Source organism: Saccopteryx leptura, chromosome 5 (genome assembly GCF_036850995.1).
Source record: "Saccopteryx leptura isolate mSacLep1 chromosome 5, mSacLep1_pri_phased_curated, whole genome shotgun sequence".
NCBI lineage: Eukaryota > Metazoa > Chordata > Mammalia > Chiroptera > Emballonuridae > Saccopteryx > Saccopteryx leptura.
Genome location: NC_089507.1, coordinates 212,166,089 through 212,184,705, shown reverse-complemented (window position 1 = coordinate 212,184,705; position 18,617 = coordinate 212,166,089). Strand labels below are relative to the sequence as shown.

Sequence of the window (18,617 nt, the reverse complement as noted above, 5' to 3'; positions counted from 1 at the left end):
ATATTCTGAATCTGGAATTCCCTTTCCAAAGCTTGCAATGGCTCCATGTACCTTAGTCAGACTTCAACACCTGATATTTATCAACCGAACCCCTCCAGATTCATCATTATACTTACATACCCTGCCTTGAATTCTCCACTCAGCAGTTCCAAACCTGACGCAGATTCTCTGGTTTGGGAACCGCTACTCCACTCCACAAGCTCATCCCCTTGCAGTCAGTTCCTCTGGGCCTCTCTTCATCAACGCCTACCCAAACCACGAGCTCATTTGCTTCAAGGAGCCTCCCTAGATTCCAGGTTATGACTCAACTGCCTCTATACAGTTCTTTTCCCTTCCCACCTCTTACAATACTTTATTTAATAAAGATAAATCTGTGAAAGTACTTCTCTCTCCCTCACAGGTACTTATAGCCATTCCCAGTTAAAATTATTGCTCTAATTTAGGATAATATATACACCATTACTAAGTGGGTGTTTTATTGTCTTTTTGCCTCGCCAACACTTCAAAACCAAAATTTTAAAGACAGGTTTCATGTTATTTCCTATATACGTACATTATAAAACGTAAGTGGTTTTACATTTATATTTCAAATCACTCTGACAGCCCAGCTTTTTTTCACTACACTTGTCCACTAGCCAATCTGCTTCTGAATGTAGTTTTTAAGATACATAGTATTTTCCTTGGCTCACTCATGAGCTGCAAAAGGCCTTACAGGTAGTCTATTCTCCTGTTCCCTACAGTTACAGTTTATAAAGTGACCACAAGTAGAGTTAGCAAATACTGAACCATAGCTCCTAGGGGAATTGCAGGGTTAGGTTCCTGCAAGCCTCTGTTCACAATATTTTCATCAACTAATCGATACATAACCTTGTTTCATTTGTTTGTTAAAATGCACTTGATTTAATATACATTATTGATTCATTAACATTGGACTCACAGCCAACAGCACACACTATAATTCACTCCTGAACAAAATTTATCTAACATACAAACTTTCTCCGTAATAAATATCAGTCTTTCTGCACTTTGCATCTCTAGAGGGCACTTCAGTACTACATTCAGGGGCCATTTTAAACAGGGAAATCACCAACAAAAGCACACAAAAACAAAACAAACAAAAAACTTGGCACTAAACAGACCATGAAAAGGACACTTGTTTATAGTCTAAGAGCTGAAGCAAGAAAGCAGAGCAAGGCCTTGTTCAGACTCGGCAAGAGACACGCATGTCATTTTAGCCTCAAGGTCTCCCTACAGAATTTTTTGTAGAGCAGGTCTGTTATTGACAGATTCCCTCAGTTTTTATCTAAAAAGACTTAAATATTTCCTTCATGTTTAAATGATAGTTTTGCTACAATAGAGAATTCTTGTTTTACAGTCTTTTCCCTCCAGCATTTTGAATATTTCATCCCATTGCTTTTGGCCTCCAAGGTTTCTGAGGAGAATTTAGGTGTTCCTGTTACTGAGGATCTCTTGTAAGTGATGAACTGCTTCTCCTGCTGCTTTCAGGATCCTATCCTTGTTATTATCTTTCGGAAGATTATGATACGTCTATTTGTGGATCTCTTGAGTTTATTCTACTTGGAGTTACTGAGTTTCTTGGGTTTATATATTGATGTGTGTGTGTGTGTGTGTGTGTGTGTGTGTGTGTGTGTGTGTGTGTCAGAGACAGGGAGAGTCAGAAAGAGGGACAGATAGGGACAGACAGACAGACAGGAAGGGAGAGAGATGAGAAACATCAATTGTTTGTTGTGGTTCCTTAGTTGTCCATTGATTGATTTCTCATATGTGCCTTGACCGTGGGCTACAGCAGACCGAGTGACCCCTTGCTCGAGCCAGCAACCTTGGGCTCAAGCTGGTGAGCCTTGCTCAAACCAGATGAGCCCGCGCTCAAGCTGGCAACCTTGGGGTCTCAAACCTGGGTCCTCCACATCCCAGTCCAACGCTCTATCCACTGAGCCACCACCTGCTCAGGCTAGATTGATTTTTTTAAAAACATCAAATTTGGGATGTTTTCTGCCAGTATTTTATTTCAATTTTTAAAAATTGAATTTATTGCCCTGGCCGGTTGGCTCAGTGGTAGAGCGTCGGCCTAGCGTGCGGAGGACCCGGGTTCGATTCCCGGCCAGGGCACATAGGAGAAGCGCCCATTTGCTTCTCCACCCCTCCGCCGCGCTTTCCTCTCTGTCTCTCTCTTCCCCTCCCGCAGCCAAGGCTCCATTGGAGCAAAGATGGCCCCGGCGCTGGGGATGGCTCTGTGGCCTCTGCCTCAGGCGCTAGAGTGGCTCTGGTCGCAACATGGCGACGCCCAGGATGGGCAGAGCATCGCCCCCTGGTGGGCAGAGCATCGCCCCTGGTGGGCGTGCTGGGTGGATCCCGGTCGGGCGCATGCGGGAGTCTGTCTGACTGTCTCTCCCTGTTTCCAGCTTCAGAAAAATGAAAAAAAAAAAAACTGAATTTATTGGGGTGATACCGGTTAACAAAATTATATAGGTTTCAGGTACCCAATTCTGCATCACATCTGCCTGTATTCCTTTAAATATTTTTCTGTTCCTTTATTTCTCTCTTGTCCTTCTGAGAATCCCATTATACATATGTTGGTGTGTTTTGTGGTTCCATAGGTCTCTGAGGCTCTGTTAATTGGTTTTTTTTTCTTTCTGTTCTTCGGGCTGGATGATCGCAATGAGCCTATCTTCAAGGTCACTGATTCTTCTGCTCAAATCTGCTGTCACACCCTCTAGTAAAATGTTTACTGCTGCCCGCTGGATGGCTCAGGTAAAACATTGTTCCGAAATGCAGAGGTTGTCAGTTTGATCCCCAGTCAGGGCACATGCAGGAGCAGCTCGATGTTGCTATTTCTCTCTCTTTTTCTCTCACTCTTTCTCCCTACCCCTCTCGCTATCAATAAATATTTTTTTTGTTTTTTTTGTTTTTTTTGTTTTTTGTTTTTTCTTTCATTTTTCTGAAGCTGGAAACAGGGAGAGACAGTCAGACAGACTCCCGCATGCGCCCGACCGGGATCCACCCGGCACGCCCACCAGGGGCGACGCTCTGCCCACCAGGGGGCGATGCTCTGCCCATCCTGGGCGTCGCCATGTTGCGACCAGAGCCACTCCAGCGCCTGAGGCAGAGGCCACAGAGCCATCCCCAGCGCCTGGGCCATCTTTGCTCCAATGGAGCCTTGGCTGCGGGAGGGGAAGAGAGAGACAGAGAGGAAAGCGCGGCAGAGGGGTGGAGAAGCAAATGGGCACTTCTCCTGTGTGCCCTGGCCGGGAATCGAACCCGGGTCCTCTGCACGCTAGGCCGACGCTCTACCGCTGAGCCAACCGGCCAGGGCAATAAATATTTTTTTAAAAGACAATTGAATAAAGGAAAAATTATAATTCTATGTTGATGGGCACACAATCTATAAAGATGTTATTTGAATGACAATAATGGCACAAAGGAGGAGAGTAGGAATAGAGCTATATATGATCAAAGTTTTTATATACTATTACTGAAATCAAGTCAGTAATAATCCAAACTAAACTGTTATAAATTAATATGTTAATTATAACCCCCAGGGCAAACATTAAGAAAATAATAAAAAATAATAGTAAAACCTTATACCATACATAAAAATAAACTCAAAATGGGTCAGAGACCTAAATTTAAGACCTAAAAACTATGAAACTTTTACAAGAAAGCATAAAGGAAAGCTTCATGACATTGGATTTGGCAATAACTTATTGGATATAACACCAAATACACAGGCAACAAAACAAGAAATAGTTACGTTGGACTTCACCAAAATTTAAAATGTCTCTGTGTCAAAGAAAACTATCAACAGGCCCTGGCCGGTTGGCTCAGCCGTAGAGCGTCGGCCTGGCGTGCGGGGGACCCGGGTTTGATTCCCGGCCAGGGCACATAGGAGAAGCGCCCATTTGCTTCTCCACCCCCACCCCCTCCTTCCTCTCTGTCTCTCTCTTCCCCTCCCGCAGCCAAGGCTCCATTGGAGCAAAGATGGCCCGGGTGCTGGGGATGGCTCCTTGGCCTCTGCCCCAGGCACTAGAGTGGCTCTGGTAGCGGCAGAGTGACACCCCAGAGGGGCAGAGCATCGCCCCCTGGTGGGCAGAGCGTCGCCCCTGGTGGGCATGCTGAGTGGATCCCGGTCGGGCGCAAGCGGGAGTCTGTCTGACTGTCTCTCCCCGTTTCCAGCTTCAGAAAAATTTTTAGAGAGAAAAAAAAAAAGAAAACTATCAACAAAGTGAAAAGGCAACCCATAGAATGGGAGAAAATATTTGCAAATCATATATGATAAGGGATTGACATCCAGAATATATAAAGAACTCCTACAACTCAACAATTAAAAAACAAACTCAGCCTGACCTGTGGTGGCGCAGTGGATAAAGCATCGACTTGGAAATGCTGAGGTCGCCGGTTCGAAACCCTAGGCTTGTCTGGTCAAGGCGCATATGGGAGTTGATGCTTCCAGCTCCTCGCCCCTGTCTCTCTCTCCTCTCTGTCTCTCTCTCTCTCCTCTCTAAAATGAATAAATAAATAAATTTTTAAAAATTAAAAAAAAACAACCCTCAATTAAAAAATGGGCAGCCCTGGCTGGTTGGCTCAGCAATAGAGCATCGCCTGGCATGTGGAAGTTTCCAGTTCAATTCCTCGCCAGTGCACACATCTGCTTCTCCACCCTTCCCCTTCTCTTTCCTCTCTGTCCCTCTCTTCCCCTCCTGCAGCCAGGGCTCCACTGGAGCAAGGTTGGCCCGGGCGCTGAGGATGGCTCCATGGACTCCGCCTCAGGCGCTAGAATGGCTCTGGTTGCAACAGAGCAACACCCCAGATGTGCAGAGCATCGCCCCCTGGTGGGCATGCCAGGTGGATCCCGGTCGGACGCATGCGGGAGCCTGTCTGACTGCCTCCCCGTTTCCAACTTCAGAAAAATACAGAAAAAGGGGGGGGGGCAAAGGACTTGAACAGACATTTCTCCAAAGATACACAGAAGGGCAATAAGCATAAAAATATGCTCAACATCACTACTCATTAGAGAAAGGCAAATCAACTACCATGAGATATCACCCAACACCCATTAAGATGGCCACCATGAAAAAGAAGTCAACATGGATGAACCTTGAGGACATGCTGCAAAGTGAAATAAGCCAGTCACAAAAAGACAAATACCTGTACTGTATGATTCCATTTACACTAGGTACCTAGAGTAGTCCAAATCTTAAAGACGGAAAGTAGAATGGTGGCTGCCCTGTACTGAATCCAGGGGCTCAGGGGGATTTACAGCGTTTCAGCTTTGTAAGATGAAGAAAGTTCCGTGGATGATGGCAGTGATGGCAGCCCAACAATGTGAATATGTTTAATACTACTCAACGATATATATAAAAATGATTCAAGCCTGGCCGCTTGGCTCAGTGGTAGAGCGTCAGCCTGGCGTGCAGGAGTCCCGGGTTCGATTCCCGGCCAGGGCACACAGGAGAAGCGCCCATCTGCTTCTCCACCCCTCCCCCTCTTCTTCCTCTCTGTCTCTCTCTTCCCCACCCGCAGCCAAGGCTCTATTGGAGCAAAGTTGACCCAGGCACTGGGGATGGCTCTGTGGCCTCTGCCTCAGGCGCTAGAATGGCTCTGGTTGCAACAGAGCGATGCCCCAGATGGGCAGAGCATCGTCCCCTGGTGGGCATGCCAGGTGGATCCCGGTCGGGCGCATGCAGGAGTCTGTCTGACTTCCTACACGTTTCCAACTTCAGGAAAAAAAAAAAAGATTCAAATGGCAAATTTTATGTTCTGTATATTTTAAAGTACAGAGTGGCTTTCTGCAATTGCCACTACTGTCATAGAAAAGCAAAAATGATCACCAGTGCCCAGGATAGCTCATAACACTCTAAGCAAGTCCCATTGCACTGCTCAAATGTCCAGTTCTTCTGCTGGAGCTACTCAGCAACAACAGAGTTTTACTCTAGTTCCCTCTCCTTCCGGAACCATCACTGGAGAGGGAGGAAAAGCAGTCAATAAGCATGAAAGAAGAAAAACGTTAATGAAGATTAATGAGAATGCTTCCGAAATACTACCTCTGCGGTTCAATTTTCTTATCAGGAAAATGGCAGAAATAATAGTGTTTACCTTTTCAAAAGGCTGTTGTAAGAAGTTCACGTATATAAAGTATTTAATAAGAGTGCTTAGCACATGGTAAGTGCCCTATAAATGTTAGCTGTCAATGTTATTGCCTGGCAAACCTCAACACCTTGTTTCAACCACAACCTTTATCTCAGTCCGCGCACTCTCTCCTGAACATCAACTCTCCAGAAGCTTAAAAAAAAAAACTCCACGTGGATATTCTCCGTGGACACTGCTATTACTCGGTCATCAAAGGTGGATCTGGGACTCACTGTTAAGACTCCTCCTTCTCCTCTCCCTCAACATCTACCCTCTCACTATGCCTTATAGACTATTTCCTCTTGAAACCATTCCTTCCTCTTCAACCACACTGCTCCTCCTCCCTTAGTGCAGGCTTCATCACTTCTTCCAGGATTATTTAAGCAGCTTCTGACTGGCCTGGGGGGTCTCTAATTTCAGCTCTCTCTCATCCATCCACAACTGCTACAGGGATTTAGTAAAACGAAAGTCTAATAGTAGGTATGTGAGCATTCACCATGTTGACTTTTTAAGAAATTTTTTATTATACTTTTAAAATAAAATTTTTAAATTTCAATTAAAAAATTAGAGAAGGAGGGCCTGGCCAGGTGGCTCAGTGGTGGAGTGTCAGCCCGGTGTACAGATGTCCTGGGTTCGATTCCCAGTCAGGGCACACAGGAGAAGGGCCCATCTGCTTCTCCACCACCCCTCCCCCTTTTGCTTCTCTCTTTCTCTCTCTCTCTCTCTCTTTCTCTCTCTCTCTCTCCCCCTCTCCTGCAGCTATGGCTGGACTGGAGTGAGTTGGCCCCAGGTGCTGAGGAAGGCTCCACAGCCTCCACCTCAGGTGCTAAGAAGAGCTCAGTTGCTGAGCAACAGAGCAACACCCCAGATGGGCAAAGCATTGCCCCCTAGTGGGCTTGCCAGGTGGATCCCAGTTGGGGTGCATGTGGGAGTCTGTCTCTCTGCCTCCCCTCCTCTCACTGAATAAAAAAAGAAGAAAATAGAAAAAGTATCATCCTGGCACACCCACATGGTGGGTTCGATCCCTCTGCCTCAAGATAAACCTCCTACTCCTGTGATATAAAAGCCCTGCCTCCTCTCCTGCCATTTCCCCATAAGTGCCCGAGTCCATTCAAGAAGCAATCAATGAGTGCACAACTAAAAAGCAAAAACAAAAAAGAAACAATTAAGTGGAAAAATGAGTTGATGCTTCTCTCTCTCTCTCTCCCTCTCTCAAATCAATGGGAAAAAAAATTTTTAAGTGTTCATGAATAGTGGTGGTTGCAGGAGGGAAGAGCAGCAGGAGAAAAAAATTGCAAAAGGACACAAAAGAAATTTTGGGGAGTGATAGGTATGTTCATTATTTTTATGGAGGTGATAGCTTTTAAGGTGTATACCAATGTCAGAACTTATCAAATTGTACAATTAAATGCAATTTATTGCCTGTCAATTATTCCTCAATTTAAAAGCTGTAAATGGGGGGGGGGGGTCAGAGTAAATACATTTAAAAAAAAAAGAAAAACCTTTAAAAGTACATTTTTCCTTGCCTAAATACTCCAATGGCTCCCCTCTGCCTCAAGATAAACCTCCTATTCCTAACTGTGATATAAAAGCCCCGCCTCCTCTCCTGCCATTTCCCCATAAGTGCCCGAGTCCATTTGTTTAGTGACTTGGTTGTCCAGCATTCTTAGCACAAGCTAACATTTCTCTTCTGTACCCTTTCGCCCAGTCTCTAACTAATGCTCTCTCATTTCATTCAGGCATTGTTCCCTGATGGATGCTTGTCCTCGGGCTGGGTTAGGTACCTTGCCACTCTGCTCCCACTGCACTTGGTACAGACTTCTAGCACAGCATTTCAAGTACTGCAGTAGTTTTCTGCCTTTCCTACTGGATTATAAACCTGAGAGTGAGGTCTATGTTTTTCACCCAGACCCTTGGATGGTTCCTAAAACATAGTTAATGTTCAAACAGTTGAACTAAAAGGGAAGAAAAGCATTTAAACATCACTGATTATCAGCTGATTCTCTGATCAATGCTATCAAATTTACTGTGAAGAAAATCTGAGGCTCAGGGAAGGTGAATTGCTCAAGGTCACACACACAGTAAGTAACAGAGCCACACTTTCAACTTAGACCATAAATAACACTCCTAAAGCATGTGCACTTTCCTGTACTTGTAAGTTCCTCAGTGTCTAACCCAAATGCCTCTTAAGAGTAGATGATCAGTAAATATCTGCTACTTTCACGTTTATTGACACTTTCAACTTGTCCTATGGGAGTTTCCATTCCTTTGTCACACATTACATTAAAACACACGCTAAGATGATTTCAAAGAATCATGGTATAAAGCAGGGGTTGGGAAACTTTTTGGCCAAGAGAGCCATGAACACCACATATTTTAAAATGTAATTCCGTGAGAGCCATACAATGACCCGTGTACATTATACATTATCCAATAAAAATTTGATGTTGTCCCGGAGGACAGCTATGATTGGCTCCAGCCACCCGCAACCATGAACATGAGCGGTAGGAAATGAATGGATTGTAATACATGAGAATGTTTTATATTTTTAACATTATTATTTTTTTATTAAAGATTTGTCTGCGAGCCAGATGCAGCCATCAAAAGAGCCACATCTGGCTCGCTAGCCATAGGTTCCCAACCCCTGGTATAAAGTGAAAGCGACTTTCCTTATCTAAACTTGCTTTTTACCTAAAAAAAATGAATAGAAAAAGGTAAATGGAAGCTGGGGGATAATAGATCCAACTAATAGCGGACAGATCCAACAAATAGAATCCACCCAGAGAGGGAGATTCTACAGATACTACCACCTAAGAAGATATGAACCCAAAAATAGTCCACTCATTCAGCGACAAGAATATTTAAGATAGTTGGGGCATCCACTAACTTCCAAGACAAATCAAGGTGTTCATGTCAGGTATACAGTCCAATAAACTTTATCTCTTCTCCCAAAAAGCCATCTTAAAAACCTAATAACTGGCCCTGGCCGGTTGGCTCAGCGGTAGAGCGTCGGGACCCGGGTTCGATTCCCGGCCAGGGCACATAGGAGAAGCGCCCATTTGCTTCTCCACCCCCCCCCTTTCCTCTCTGTCTCTCTCTTCCCCTCCCGCAGCCAAGGCTCCATTGGAGCAAAGATGGCCCGGGCGCTGGGGATGGCTCCTTGGCCTCTGCCCCAGGCGCTAGAGTGCAGCAGCGACGCCCAGGATGGGCAGAGCATCGCCCCCTGGTGGGCAGAGCGTCGCCCCTGGTGGGCCTGCCGGGTGGATCCCGGTCGGGCGCATGCGGGAGTCTGTCTGACTGTCTCTCCCCGTTTCCAGCTCCAGAAAAAAAAACAAAAACAAAACAAAACAACAAAAAAAACTAATAACTTAGGCCCTGGACAGACAGCTTGGTTGGCTGGAGTGTCGTCCTGAAGCAGAAGTCGCCAGTTCTATCCCCAGTCAGGGCACACAGGAACAGATCAATGTTCCTGTCTGTCTGTCTCTCTCTCTCTCCCTTCCTCTCTCTAAAATCAATCAAATAAACATTAAAAAAAACAACAACAACACTAAATAAGGACATTCAAGTTGCAAATGTCCACAAATAAGGACATTTCCTCAGCAGTCCTCAGATCTGAATCAATTTCTGCTCTTGCATCAACAATTACTCTGCCAAGTGAATCTTTCTGGTTATAAGAGCTATTCCTCAAACAAATATTTACCGAGCAATCAATCGCATGCGCAGCACTTTGCGAGGCTGACAAGACATACAAAAAATAAAACTGCAGTCCTCGTAAGCCATTTATACAGGATGGGGCAAAGGTAGGTTTACAGTTGTTCCTATGGAAAATAATACCATATCAATAAATAATACAAAAATAAACTGTGACTCATGCACGCACAACTGTAAACCTACTTTTGCCCCACCCCGCAAAATGATAAAAGGTAGCCAGAGGCAGGAACAGACAGCCTCAGCTATGAAAAAACACTGTCCCTGACCCAGGTTCTGAAAGACTTGATAAAATTATCCTCCCCCAGCCCTCCATGGTTAGCTACTAGCTCTCTATCCTCCTAAACCTTCTTCTGCTGTCAGACACTGTGCTAGGCAAAGTCAAAACGACAGCTATGACCCCGTTCCTGTGCAGCTTTCAACTTAATAATAACTATAATACTAGTCCACTTGACTGTGGTTGAGAATGGACTTACTGATCTCTGAAACAAACCCAGGGAACCTCAGGATCCGAAGGGATCGCAGATAAACGTCCTCGTTTTTCACACAGGGGCCCTGAGGTCTGAAAGTGACTACCTGCCCAACGTCACACTGTACCTCATGACAGAACAGGGACTATAGAACCCAGGTCTCCCGAAACTCCAATCGGTGCTGCCTCTCCCTGGGGGGTGGGGGTGGGGGTAACAGGTCGTGACTAAGGAAAACCAAACTTCATCGAATTTAGGTCCCATGTCGCTCTCCCTCTCCTCCAAAGTGTGCCTCGGTTTCCCCCCAGAGAGGCGGCCGCGCAGCCTCGCTGCCGCACAGGCTCCTCTCCTGCACTGTTCTCCAGTTTGCCCCACCCCGTCCTCTCCGACTCCAACCTCGGTGCCCAGCGGACGACCGTACAAAATTACTCCTTCACTCACAAGGACTCGCACCAGCAACGCCATGTTCTTCAACAACCATTTCCGGGTGAAGGGTGGGCTTCCGGAGTCCCCGCCGCCGCCACCCGTTCCCTAGGTCGTCCTCTCTGCCGCGGGTGCCTGGCAACGGCGGCGCAGGCGCACAAAGGCCACCGCCCGACGAGCGTGCACTTCCAAGGGACACGTTTGTGTCTGCGTCTCTGCCTCTATGTGTCTTTCTCTCTGTCTCTGTCTCTCTTCTCTCTCTCGAGGGAGGCCCACAAAAAGTCTAGTAAGCCAATGACAATATAAAATAATTAAAAATGGTGTTAAGTGCTATGAAAGAAACAACCCAACTAGAGAAAAACGTGAGAAACTAGATTTTAGACAGTGTAGCCAACAGTTAAAGCCCCGCAGAGCAGGTGACATATATAAGTTGCAATCCAAAGGAGGAGAAGGAGCTAGGCATGGGAAGTGGCTTTGAACATGCTATTCTAGCAGCAAAGATTGGAGAGTGAGAGGGGACCAGAGTCGGTAGACGGAAAAGAACAAGGGTTTCTTACAAGAATCCAAAGGTGACCAGGGTAGTATTGAAATTAACCTGAATTAATTTAAAGAGATAATTTACAGAGATAGGCAGACAGGCAGAGGCTAAATTATGCAAGGACTTCTAGATGAAGTCTAGATTTTATTCTAAGTACCGGAAGAAACAATTAGAGAATATTAAGTAGATGAGGGCTAACCGGCTCATGTTTTAAGAAGCTGACTTTAACTACTATATGTAAAATGAATCAGAGAGAGTTAAATGTAAAAATAGAAGACCAATTAATAGGCTAATGGTCTTTGAATAGCAGTGATTCTAGTACATAAATATAGTTTTGCTTTTTTATGCAGAATATAAATGTTTCCTTCTATAATCTTGCATATGAAGGATTCCATAAGCTGAAGAGATGCTTTCTGCACTCAAGTGGGTAGCTTCCCAGCACAGTATTGAAAAACAATGGTGTGGTGCTCCTACACATAAGTTAGGACAAATGGCATCACATATTAAAAAGGGAAAAGAGACCTGACTTGTGGTGGTGCAGTGGATAAAGTGTCGACCTGGAACGCTGAGGTCGCCGGTCTGAAACCCTGGGCTTGCCCAGTCAAGGCACAGATGGGAGTTGATGTTTCCTGCTCCTCCCCCTCCTCTCTCTCCCCCCTTCTCTAAAATGAATAAATAAAATCTTTAAAAAGGGAAAAGAGAAACACTAATCAGATGCAAGAAGCAAATGTGATACAAAAACTGCAAATTTAAGACCAAGTGAATAATTCACACAAGAAACAATGAACTAAGATGTTGGAGATGCGAAAGATTGAGAAGATATTATATTAAAGATATTTAATTTCCTTTCTGATGGCTTCTATTTTCTCTGTTAGAGGGAGAGTTTTTTCTACTCAGGAATGCAGACAGTATGAAACTGTAGAAGAGTAAAGATAGCTTAAAGTTTAACAGAGCATGAAAGAAAAGGAGGCCCGTGAAACATGGAGGATCTAATTCAAATTGATCACACTTTACTTTTAAAATTTTAACTTACTAATTAATTTTAAATTGAAAGGTGACATGTGATTACATGATTACATTTTCTTTTCTAAAAATTAGTATGGTACAGATAAAGCTGAAGTCCGTTTTACTACCTGACCTGTGGTGGTGCAGTGGATAGGACATCGACCTGGAATGCTGAGGTTGCCAGTTTGAAACCCTGGGCTTGCCTGGTCAAGGCCCATATAAGAAGCAACTACTATGAGCTGATGCTTCCTGCTTCTCCTCCCACCCTTTCTTCTCTCTCTAAACTATCAACAAATAAAAATAAAGTCCCTTTTATCACCATCTTGAATTCCAATCCCTCCCACTCTCTCTACAATTGAATTTCCTTCTAGATCTTTCACATACATATCCATATTCCCTTAGAAACTATATTATATTATTCTGGTTGGTACTGATTTTCTTTTTATTTACTTGACAACATACTTGTGTTTTTATTTTGCTGCTTTCTTTTTATTACTCAACAGTTTCTTTTTAAAATTCTACATATGTTGCTCTATATAGATCTAGTTAATTTCCATTCTTAAAAAAATTTTCCAGCCTGACCAGGTGGTGGCGCAGTGGATAGAGCGTCAGACTGGGATGCGGAAGACCCAGATTCGAGACCCCGAGGTCACCAGCTTGAGCGCAGGCTCATCTGGTTTGAGCAAAAGCCCACCAGCTTGACCCAAGGTCGCTGGCTCCAGCAAGGGGTTACTCAGTCTGCTGAAGGCCCGCGGTCAAGGCACATATGAGAGAGAAATCAATGAACAACTAAGGTGTTGCAACGCGCAATGAAAAACTAATGATTGGTGCGTTTCATCTCTCTCCATTCCTATCTGTCTGTCCCTGTCTATCCCTATCTCTGACTCACTCTCTGTCTCTGTAAAAAAAAAAAAAAAAAATTCCATTGATTTTGGAGAGAGAAAGAGGACAGGGTGGGGGGAGGCAGAGAGAGAGAGAGAGACGCATCAACTTGTTTCATTTAGCTGTTGCATTTAGTTGTGCACTCATTGATTGCTTCTCCTACAGTGTCCTGACCGGGTTAAACCACTGACCTCTGGTGTGCTGGGTCAACACTTTATCCACTGAGCCACCCAGCCAGGGCCTTAATTCATTTCCTTTTAACAGTTGTTTTATCTTATGATAGAGTTGACAGATCCCTTTTTTAATTTTTTTTTTTTTTTTTTTTTGTATTTTTCTGAAGCTGGAAACGGGGAGAGACAGACAGACTCCCGCATGCGCCCGACCAGGATCCACCCGGCATGCCCACCAGGGGGGCGACGCTCTGCCCACCAGGGGGCGATACTCTGCCCCTCCGGAGCGTCGCTCTGCCGTGACCAGAGCCACTCTAGCGCCTGGGGCAGAGGCCAAGGAGCCATCCCCAGCGCCCGGGGCCATCTTTGCTCCAATGGAGCCTTGGCTGCGGGAGGGGAAGAGAGAGACAGAGAGGAAGGAGGGTGGGGGGTGGAGAAGCAAATGGGCGCTTCTCCTATGTGCCCTGGCCGGGAATCGAACCTGGGTCCCCCGCACGCCAGGCCGACGCTCTACCACTGAGCCAGCCGGCCAGGGCTAGTTCCCTTTTAAAAATTTTTATAACCAATGTTTTCTTGAATAATCTTGTACTTTTAGGAGCAAAAATGTTAGTGGCACCAATCTACTTCTATGCAATCTTTCTTCAGAATCGTTTGCTAACCTAGGATTAACAGAAGAGAGAGCTGGTGGTAGTTGGACTCCATAAAGGATTAAGGTCTCTCAAGGTCACGGGACGAATGTCATCAGCACAAAGAAGGTGATGCTATCGTCAAGAGAGAGGTTTGAGTGTTAGACCAGGAAATGTGTCTAGTCAAGGATGTAAAGAAAGGAAGAGGCTGTTAGGGAAGAAGGAGGGGCAAATGAATACAAGAAAATGTAGTGAGCCAAATTGAGTGAGAGCTTAAAGGGTAAGAAAATGCAGTCTTTTCATTTAAAGTCAGTGATAAATGGAGAGTGTCCATGAAGTTAGTAGTTGTAAGAGCATACAGCATGGACCTTAAAGGAGCAGCAGCGGGTAGGGGGGCGATGGCTTGAAAGGGGTATTGGAAAGCAAATGAATGAAGACTCGGTCAATCTTAACACACACACAGTAGAGAATAATGACAAACAACAGCCCAAAGCAGGAAGGCTACAGGGGAGGTCATATTCAAAAAGGAAGGCCAGGTTTCAGTTAAGACAGAAAGTAGAAGGAACTTCCTGGGAACAAGCTGAGGGCATAGACAAGTGTATCTAGCAGGGAACCGTGGGGAGTGCAGGTTCCATAGGCCCCTCCCAGGGCTCCTCCCTCTGCTCCCAGCAGCCCCAGCGCTGGGCAGCTTCTCTCCAGGGCCAGGGCTCATCAGCTCCTTGTCCCCTAAACACCCAGTCAGAAGACCCAGCAATTTCTATTGTCCTCTCAAAACTCCCTTTCCCTCCTTACAGTTCATCTTTCTCTCTAGACTCTTCTACACCTCAGAATTTTCATACCTGCTTATAGGCACCACAATGAAATTCAGTCATGTATTAAATTTATATATATTCACAAAGCATTTACCCTGATCCAGGCTCAGATCTAGATGCTGAAGATACAGTAGAAAATAAAACAAAGTTCTTATTCCCATGGATCTTGTATTCCAGTAAAGGGAGACAAACATTAGGTGAATAAATATAATGTAATGTCAGGTATTGATAAATGCTAAGTGGAATAAGAATAAAGAGTGAAATATCAAAAAAAAAAAAGTGAGAGGGCAAGGTGCTATTTTATTTTATTTTTTTTTATTAATTTATTCATTTTTTTAGAGAGGAGAGGGAGAGAGGAGAGACAGAGAGAGAGAAGGGGGGAGGAGCTGGAAGCATCAACTCCCATATGTGCCTTGACCAGGCAAGCCCAGGGTTTCGAACCGGCGACCTCAGCATTTCCAGGTCAACGCTTTATCCACTGCGCCACCACAGGTCAGGCCAAGGTGCTATTTTAGACAAAATGATCAGGCCAAACCTTAGTGAATTTGATCAGAAGTGTGAATGAAATGAGAGAGTGACCCATGTCAATATCTCTGAAAAGAGCATGCTTGACAGAGAGAAAAGGTACCAAGGCCTCGACATGGGAGAATGCTTGGTCTTTCCAAGGAAGGGCAAGGAGGTTATGATGGTTGGAGTCAAACGAGTAAGAAAGAGTATGGTAGAAGATGAAGTTGACAAGGTGGCCCTAGAGGGCCAGATTGTGCGGGACCTTGTTGGCCAAGGTAAGGACTTTGGATTCTAGTCTAAGTGTGTGGTAGCATATGTACATAAAACCACTGGCAGGGTACACAAGAAACAGTAATGGTGGTTATGGATGTTGATTCTGAGGAAGAGAATTGGAAGACCAAGAGGTAAGTATGGAAGGTAGACATACTTTTCACTATATATCCTTTTGTCTTATTTGAAGTTTGTACCTCTCTCTATAATTGCCTTAAAAATCTGAATAAAAAGATCCATGTCACTCTCAAAATATAATTCTGAAAAAGAATTTACTCATCGGTTTTATGAAAAATACAAAGTAGAACTTGGTCTTTGCCTTCAAGCATATTACAGTCATGGGTGTATAATATATTGTATATTTACAATTTTTTTTTTAATTTGAAAGACTCAAAGTGAACTCCTATCTCACACCATATGGTAAATTAAGTCAAAATGGAACTTAGACTTAAATGTAAGAGCTAAATTATAAAACTTTTAACAGAAACATAAAAGTAAAGTTATCATGACCTTGTGTTAGGCAAAGCCTTCTTAGATATAACAGCAAAAGCACAGATAACAAAAAAATTAGATAAATTATGCTATATAAACATGTAAATTTTTGTTTACCATCAAGAAAGTAAAAAGAGCCCTGGCTGGATAGCTCAGTTGGTTAGAGTATCGTCCCAAAGTACAGAGGTTGCCAGTTCGATTCCCAGTCAGGGTACATACAGGGACAGGTCAATGTTTGTGTCTCTTTAAAATCAATAAAATAAACATTTAAAAAAGAAAGTAAAAAGATGTGGAATGGTAGAAAATACTTTCAAATCATAAATCGGATAAGGGGCTTGTATCCAGACTACATAAAGAACTCTATAATTCAAAAATAAAAAATAAATAAACACCTAATTGAAAATGGGCAAAGGATTTGATTAGCCATTTCTCCAAAGAAGATATATTTATACAAATGGTCATTCCGTTAATGAAAAAATGATCAACATCATTAGTTATTAGGGATACACACATGTGCATGTGTGAATATGTACACACAATGAGACATCATTTACCCGCTAGATGGCTATAATCAAGCAGACATATAATACAAAGTGCTGATAAAACTGGATCCCTCAAACGTTACCAATGGGGATGTAAAATGGCACAGCTGCTTTGGAAAAGTCTGGCTTTTCCTCAGAATGATAAATGTATAATTACCATATGACCCAGTGATTCCATTCCTATGTATACATTCAAGGTAAATTTAAACATGTTGACACAAAAACGTGTACATGGATGTTCATCACAGCTAAAAAGTAGAAACAAATGTCTATGGACTGATGAATGGCTAAATAAAAGGTGGTATATCCAGGAAATGGATTATTACACAGCAGTAAAAAGGAATACACTGGTACATGCTACAACGTGGATGATCCTCAAAAACATTATGCTAAGTGAAAGCAGTTAATCCCAAGAGGCTACGTACTGTATAAGTATGATTCCATTTCTGTGAAGTGTCCAGCCGCCCACTCCATGGCCTATTCCTGGACCTCAGTACCAGAATTGTTTTAATTCTGAAAATTTTAATTGATGCCATTCTGTGTTCTGACCATCCTATTATGTCATCCTTTCTTCATTACTCCTACAGTGTGTCTGTAAAGTCATGATGCACTTTTGACCAGTCACAGGAAAGCTACAAAAGATGACAGAAATGTGAAATCTGCACCAAATAAAAGGAAAACCCTCCCAGTTTCTGTAGGATGATGTGGCAGCCTGTGCGCATGCGCAGATGATGACGTAACACGTGTATACAGCAGAGCAGCCCACGGCCATGCCAGTCGAGATGTGGACGGTACAAAGAAAAGTTCAATGTGTTCTGTGGCTTGCTAAATTCGAATCTGTGACCAAAGTGCAACGTGAATATCGGCGCGTTTATAACGAAACGCCACCACATAGGAATAACATTACTCGGTGGGATAAGCAGTGGAAGGAAACCAGCAGTTTGGTGGAGAAACCCCGTTCTGGTAGGCCATCAGTCAGTGACGAGTCTGCAGAGGCTATATGGGATAGCTACCTAAGGAACCCTAAAAAAATCTGTGCATGAGGCCACATCGAACACTGCATAGGTATGAAACTGGGAGAGTTTTCCTTTTATTTAGTGAAGATTTCACATTTCTATCATCTTTTATTGCTTTCCTGTGACCAGTCAAAAGTGCACCATGACTTTAAGGACACAATGTACTACATCTGTCATTGTACCTTGTTGAGACCCCCAGGCTTTTGAACTCTTCTCTTTATAGTCTGCCAACCCTCTGCTCTCTTTACTGCTTCTCCTATGTTGCTCAGACCATGTGGTCTATCATTTTCATTGTTCTCGACAACATTAACTCCTTTGCTCAATCGTCTTTCTATCCTGCCCACCTGCAAAGCCCCCATCCCATTTAGTCTATGCCTACATCTAGACTATTGGGTTCTATTGGAGAAAATCATGCAAGGAGCCTGTTGGTACCCCCCAAATATGGTTACCTGCTTCTATTTTGCTCAACTCTACCCCCTTTCTCCAATATCACTATTCATAACTGTATTAGATTCCTAGGGCTGCCATACCACACACACACACACACACACACACACACACACACACTGCCCAGGTGGCTCAAAATATGGAAATGTATTGTTTCGCAGTTCTGGAGACTAGAAGTCCAAAACCAAAGGATCGGCAGGATTCCTCTGCCTGAGGATTCCAGAGGAGGGTCTCTCCTTGCCCTCCTCAGCTTCTGGCAGTGGTTGGAAATCCTTCTGTTCTGTGCTCTACAGGGGCATCACTCTAATCTCTGTCCCTGTCACCACATGGCCTTCTCCCTGTGTGCGTGTCTGTGTCCCTTGTCTCCTTATAAGGACTTCAGTCATATTGGTTTAGACCTGTCCCAATGACCTTGGCTTAACTTGATTACATCTGCAAAGACGTTTTTTCCAAATAAGGTTATATTCACAGGTATAAGGTTAGGACTTGAACACATCGTTGTAAGGGTGATTCAACTCATAACAGGAAACTTTTCCACATTCCTCATACCTTGACTCTGACCCCT

The 18,617-nt window shown here is 44.0% G+C and overlaps 1 protein-coding gene across 2 annotated transcripts in view; it reads right to left on the bottom strand.

The window, feature by feature from the left end:
- Positions 1–10,882, bottom strand: part of UQCC1 (ubiquinol-cytochrome c reductase complex assembly factor 1) — a 101,125-nt gene extending 90,243 nt beyond the window's left edge. Inside the window, exon 1 of one of the 2 annotated variants that reach the window (XM_066383997.1) lies at positions 10,764–10,882. In XM_066383997.1, the coding sequence (XP_066240094.1) occupies positions 10,764–10,787 (24 nt within the window). In that variant the 5' untranslated portion in view covers positions 10,788–10,882. The remainder of the gene's footprint in view (positions 1–10,763) is intronic. The other variant, XM_066383998.1, reaches the window with a different exon arrangement.
- Positions 10,883–18,617: the final 7,735 nt, after the last annotated feature.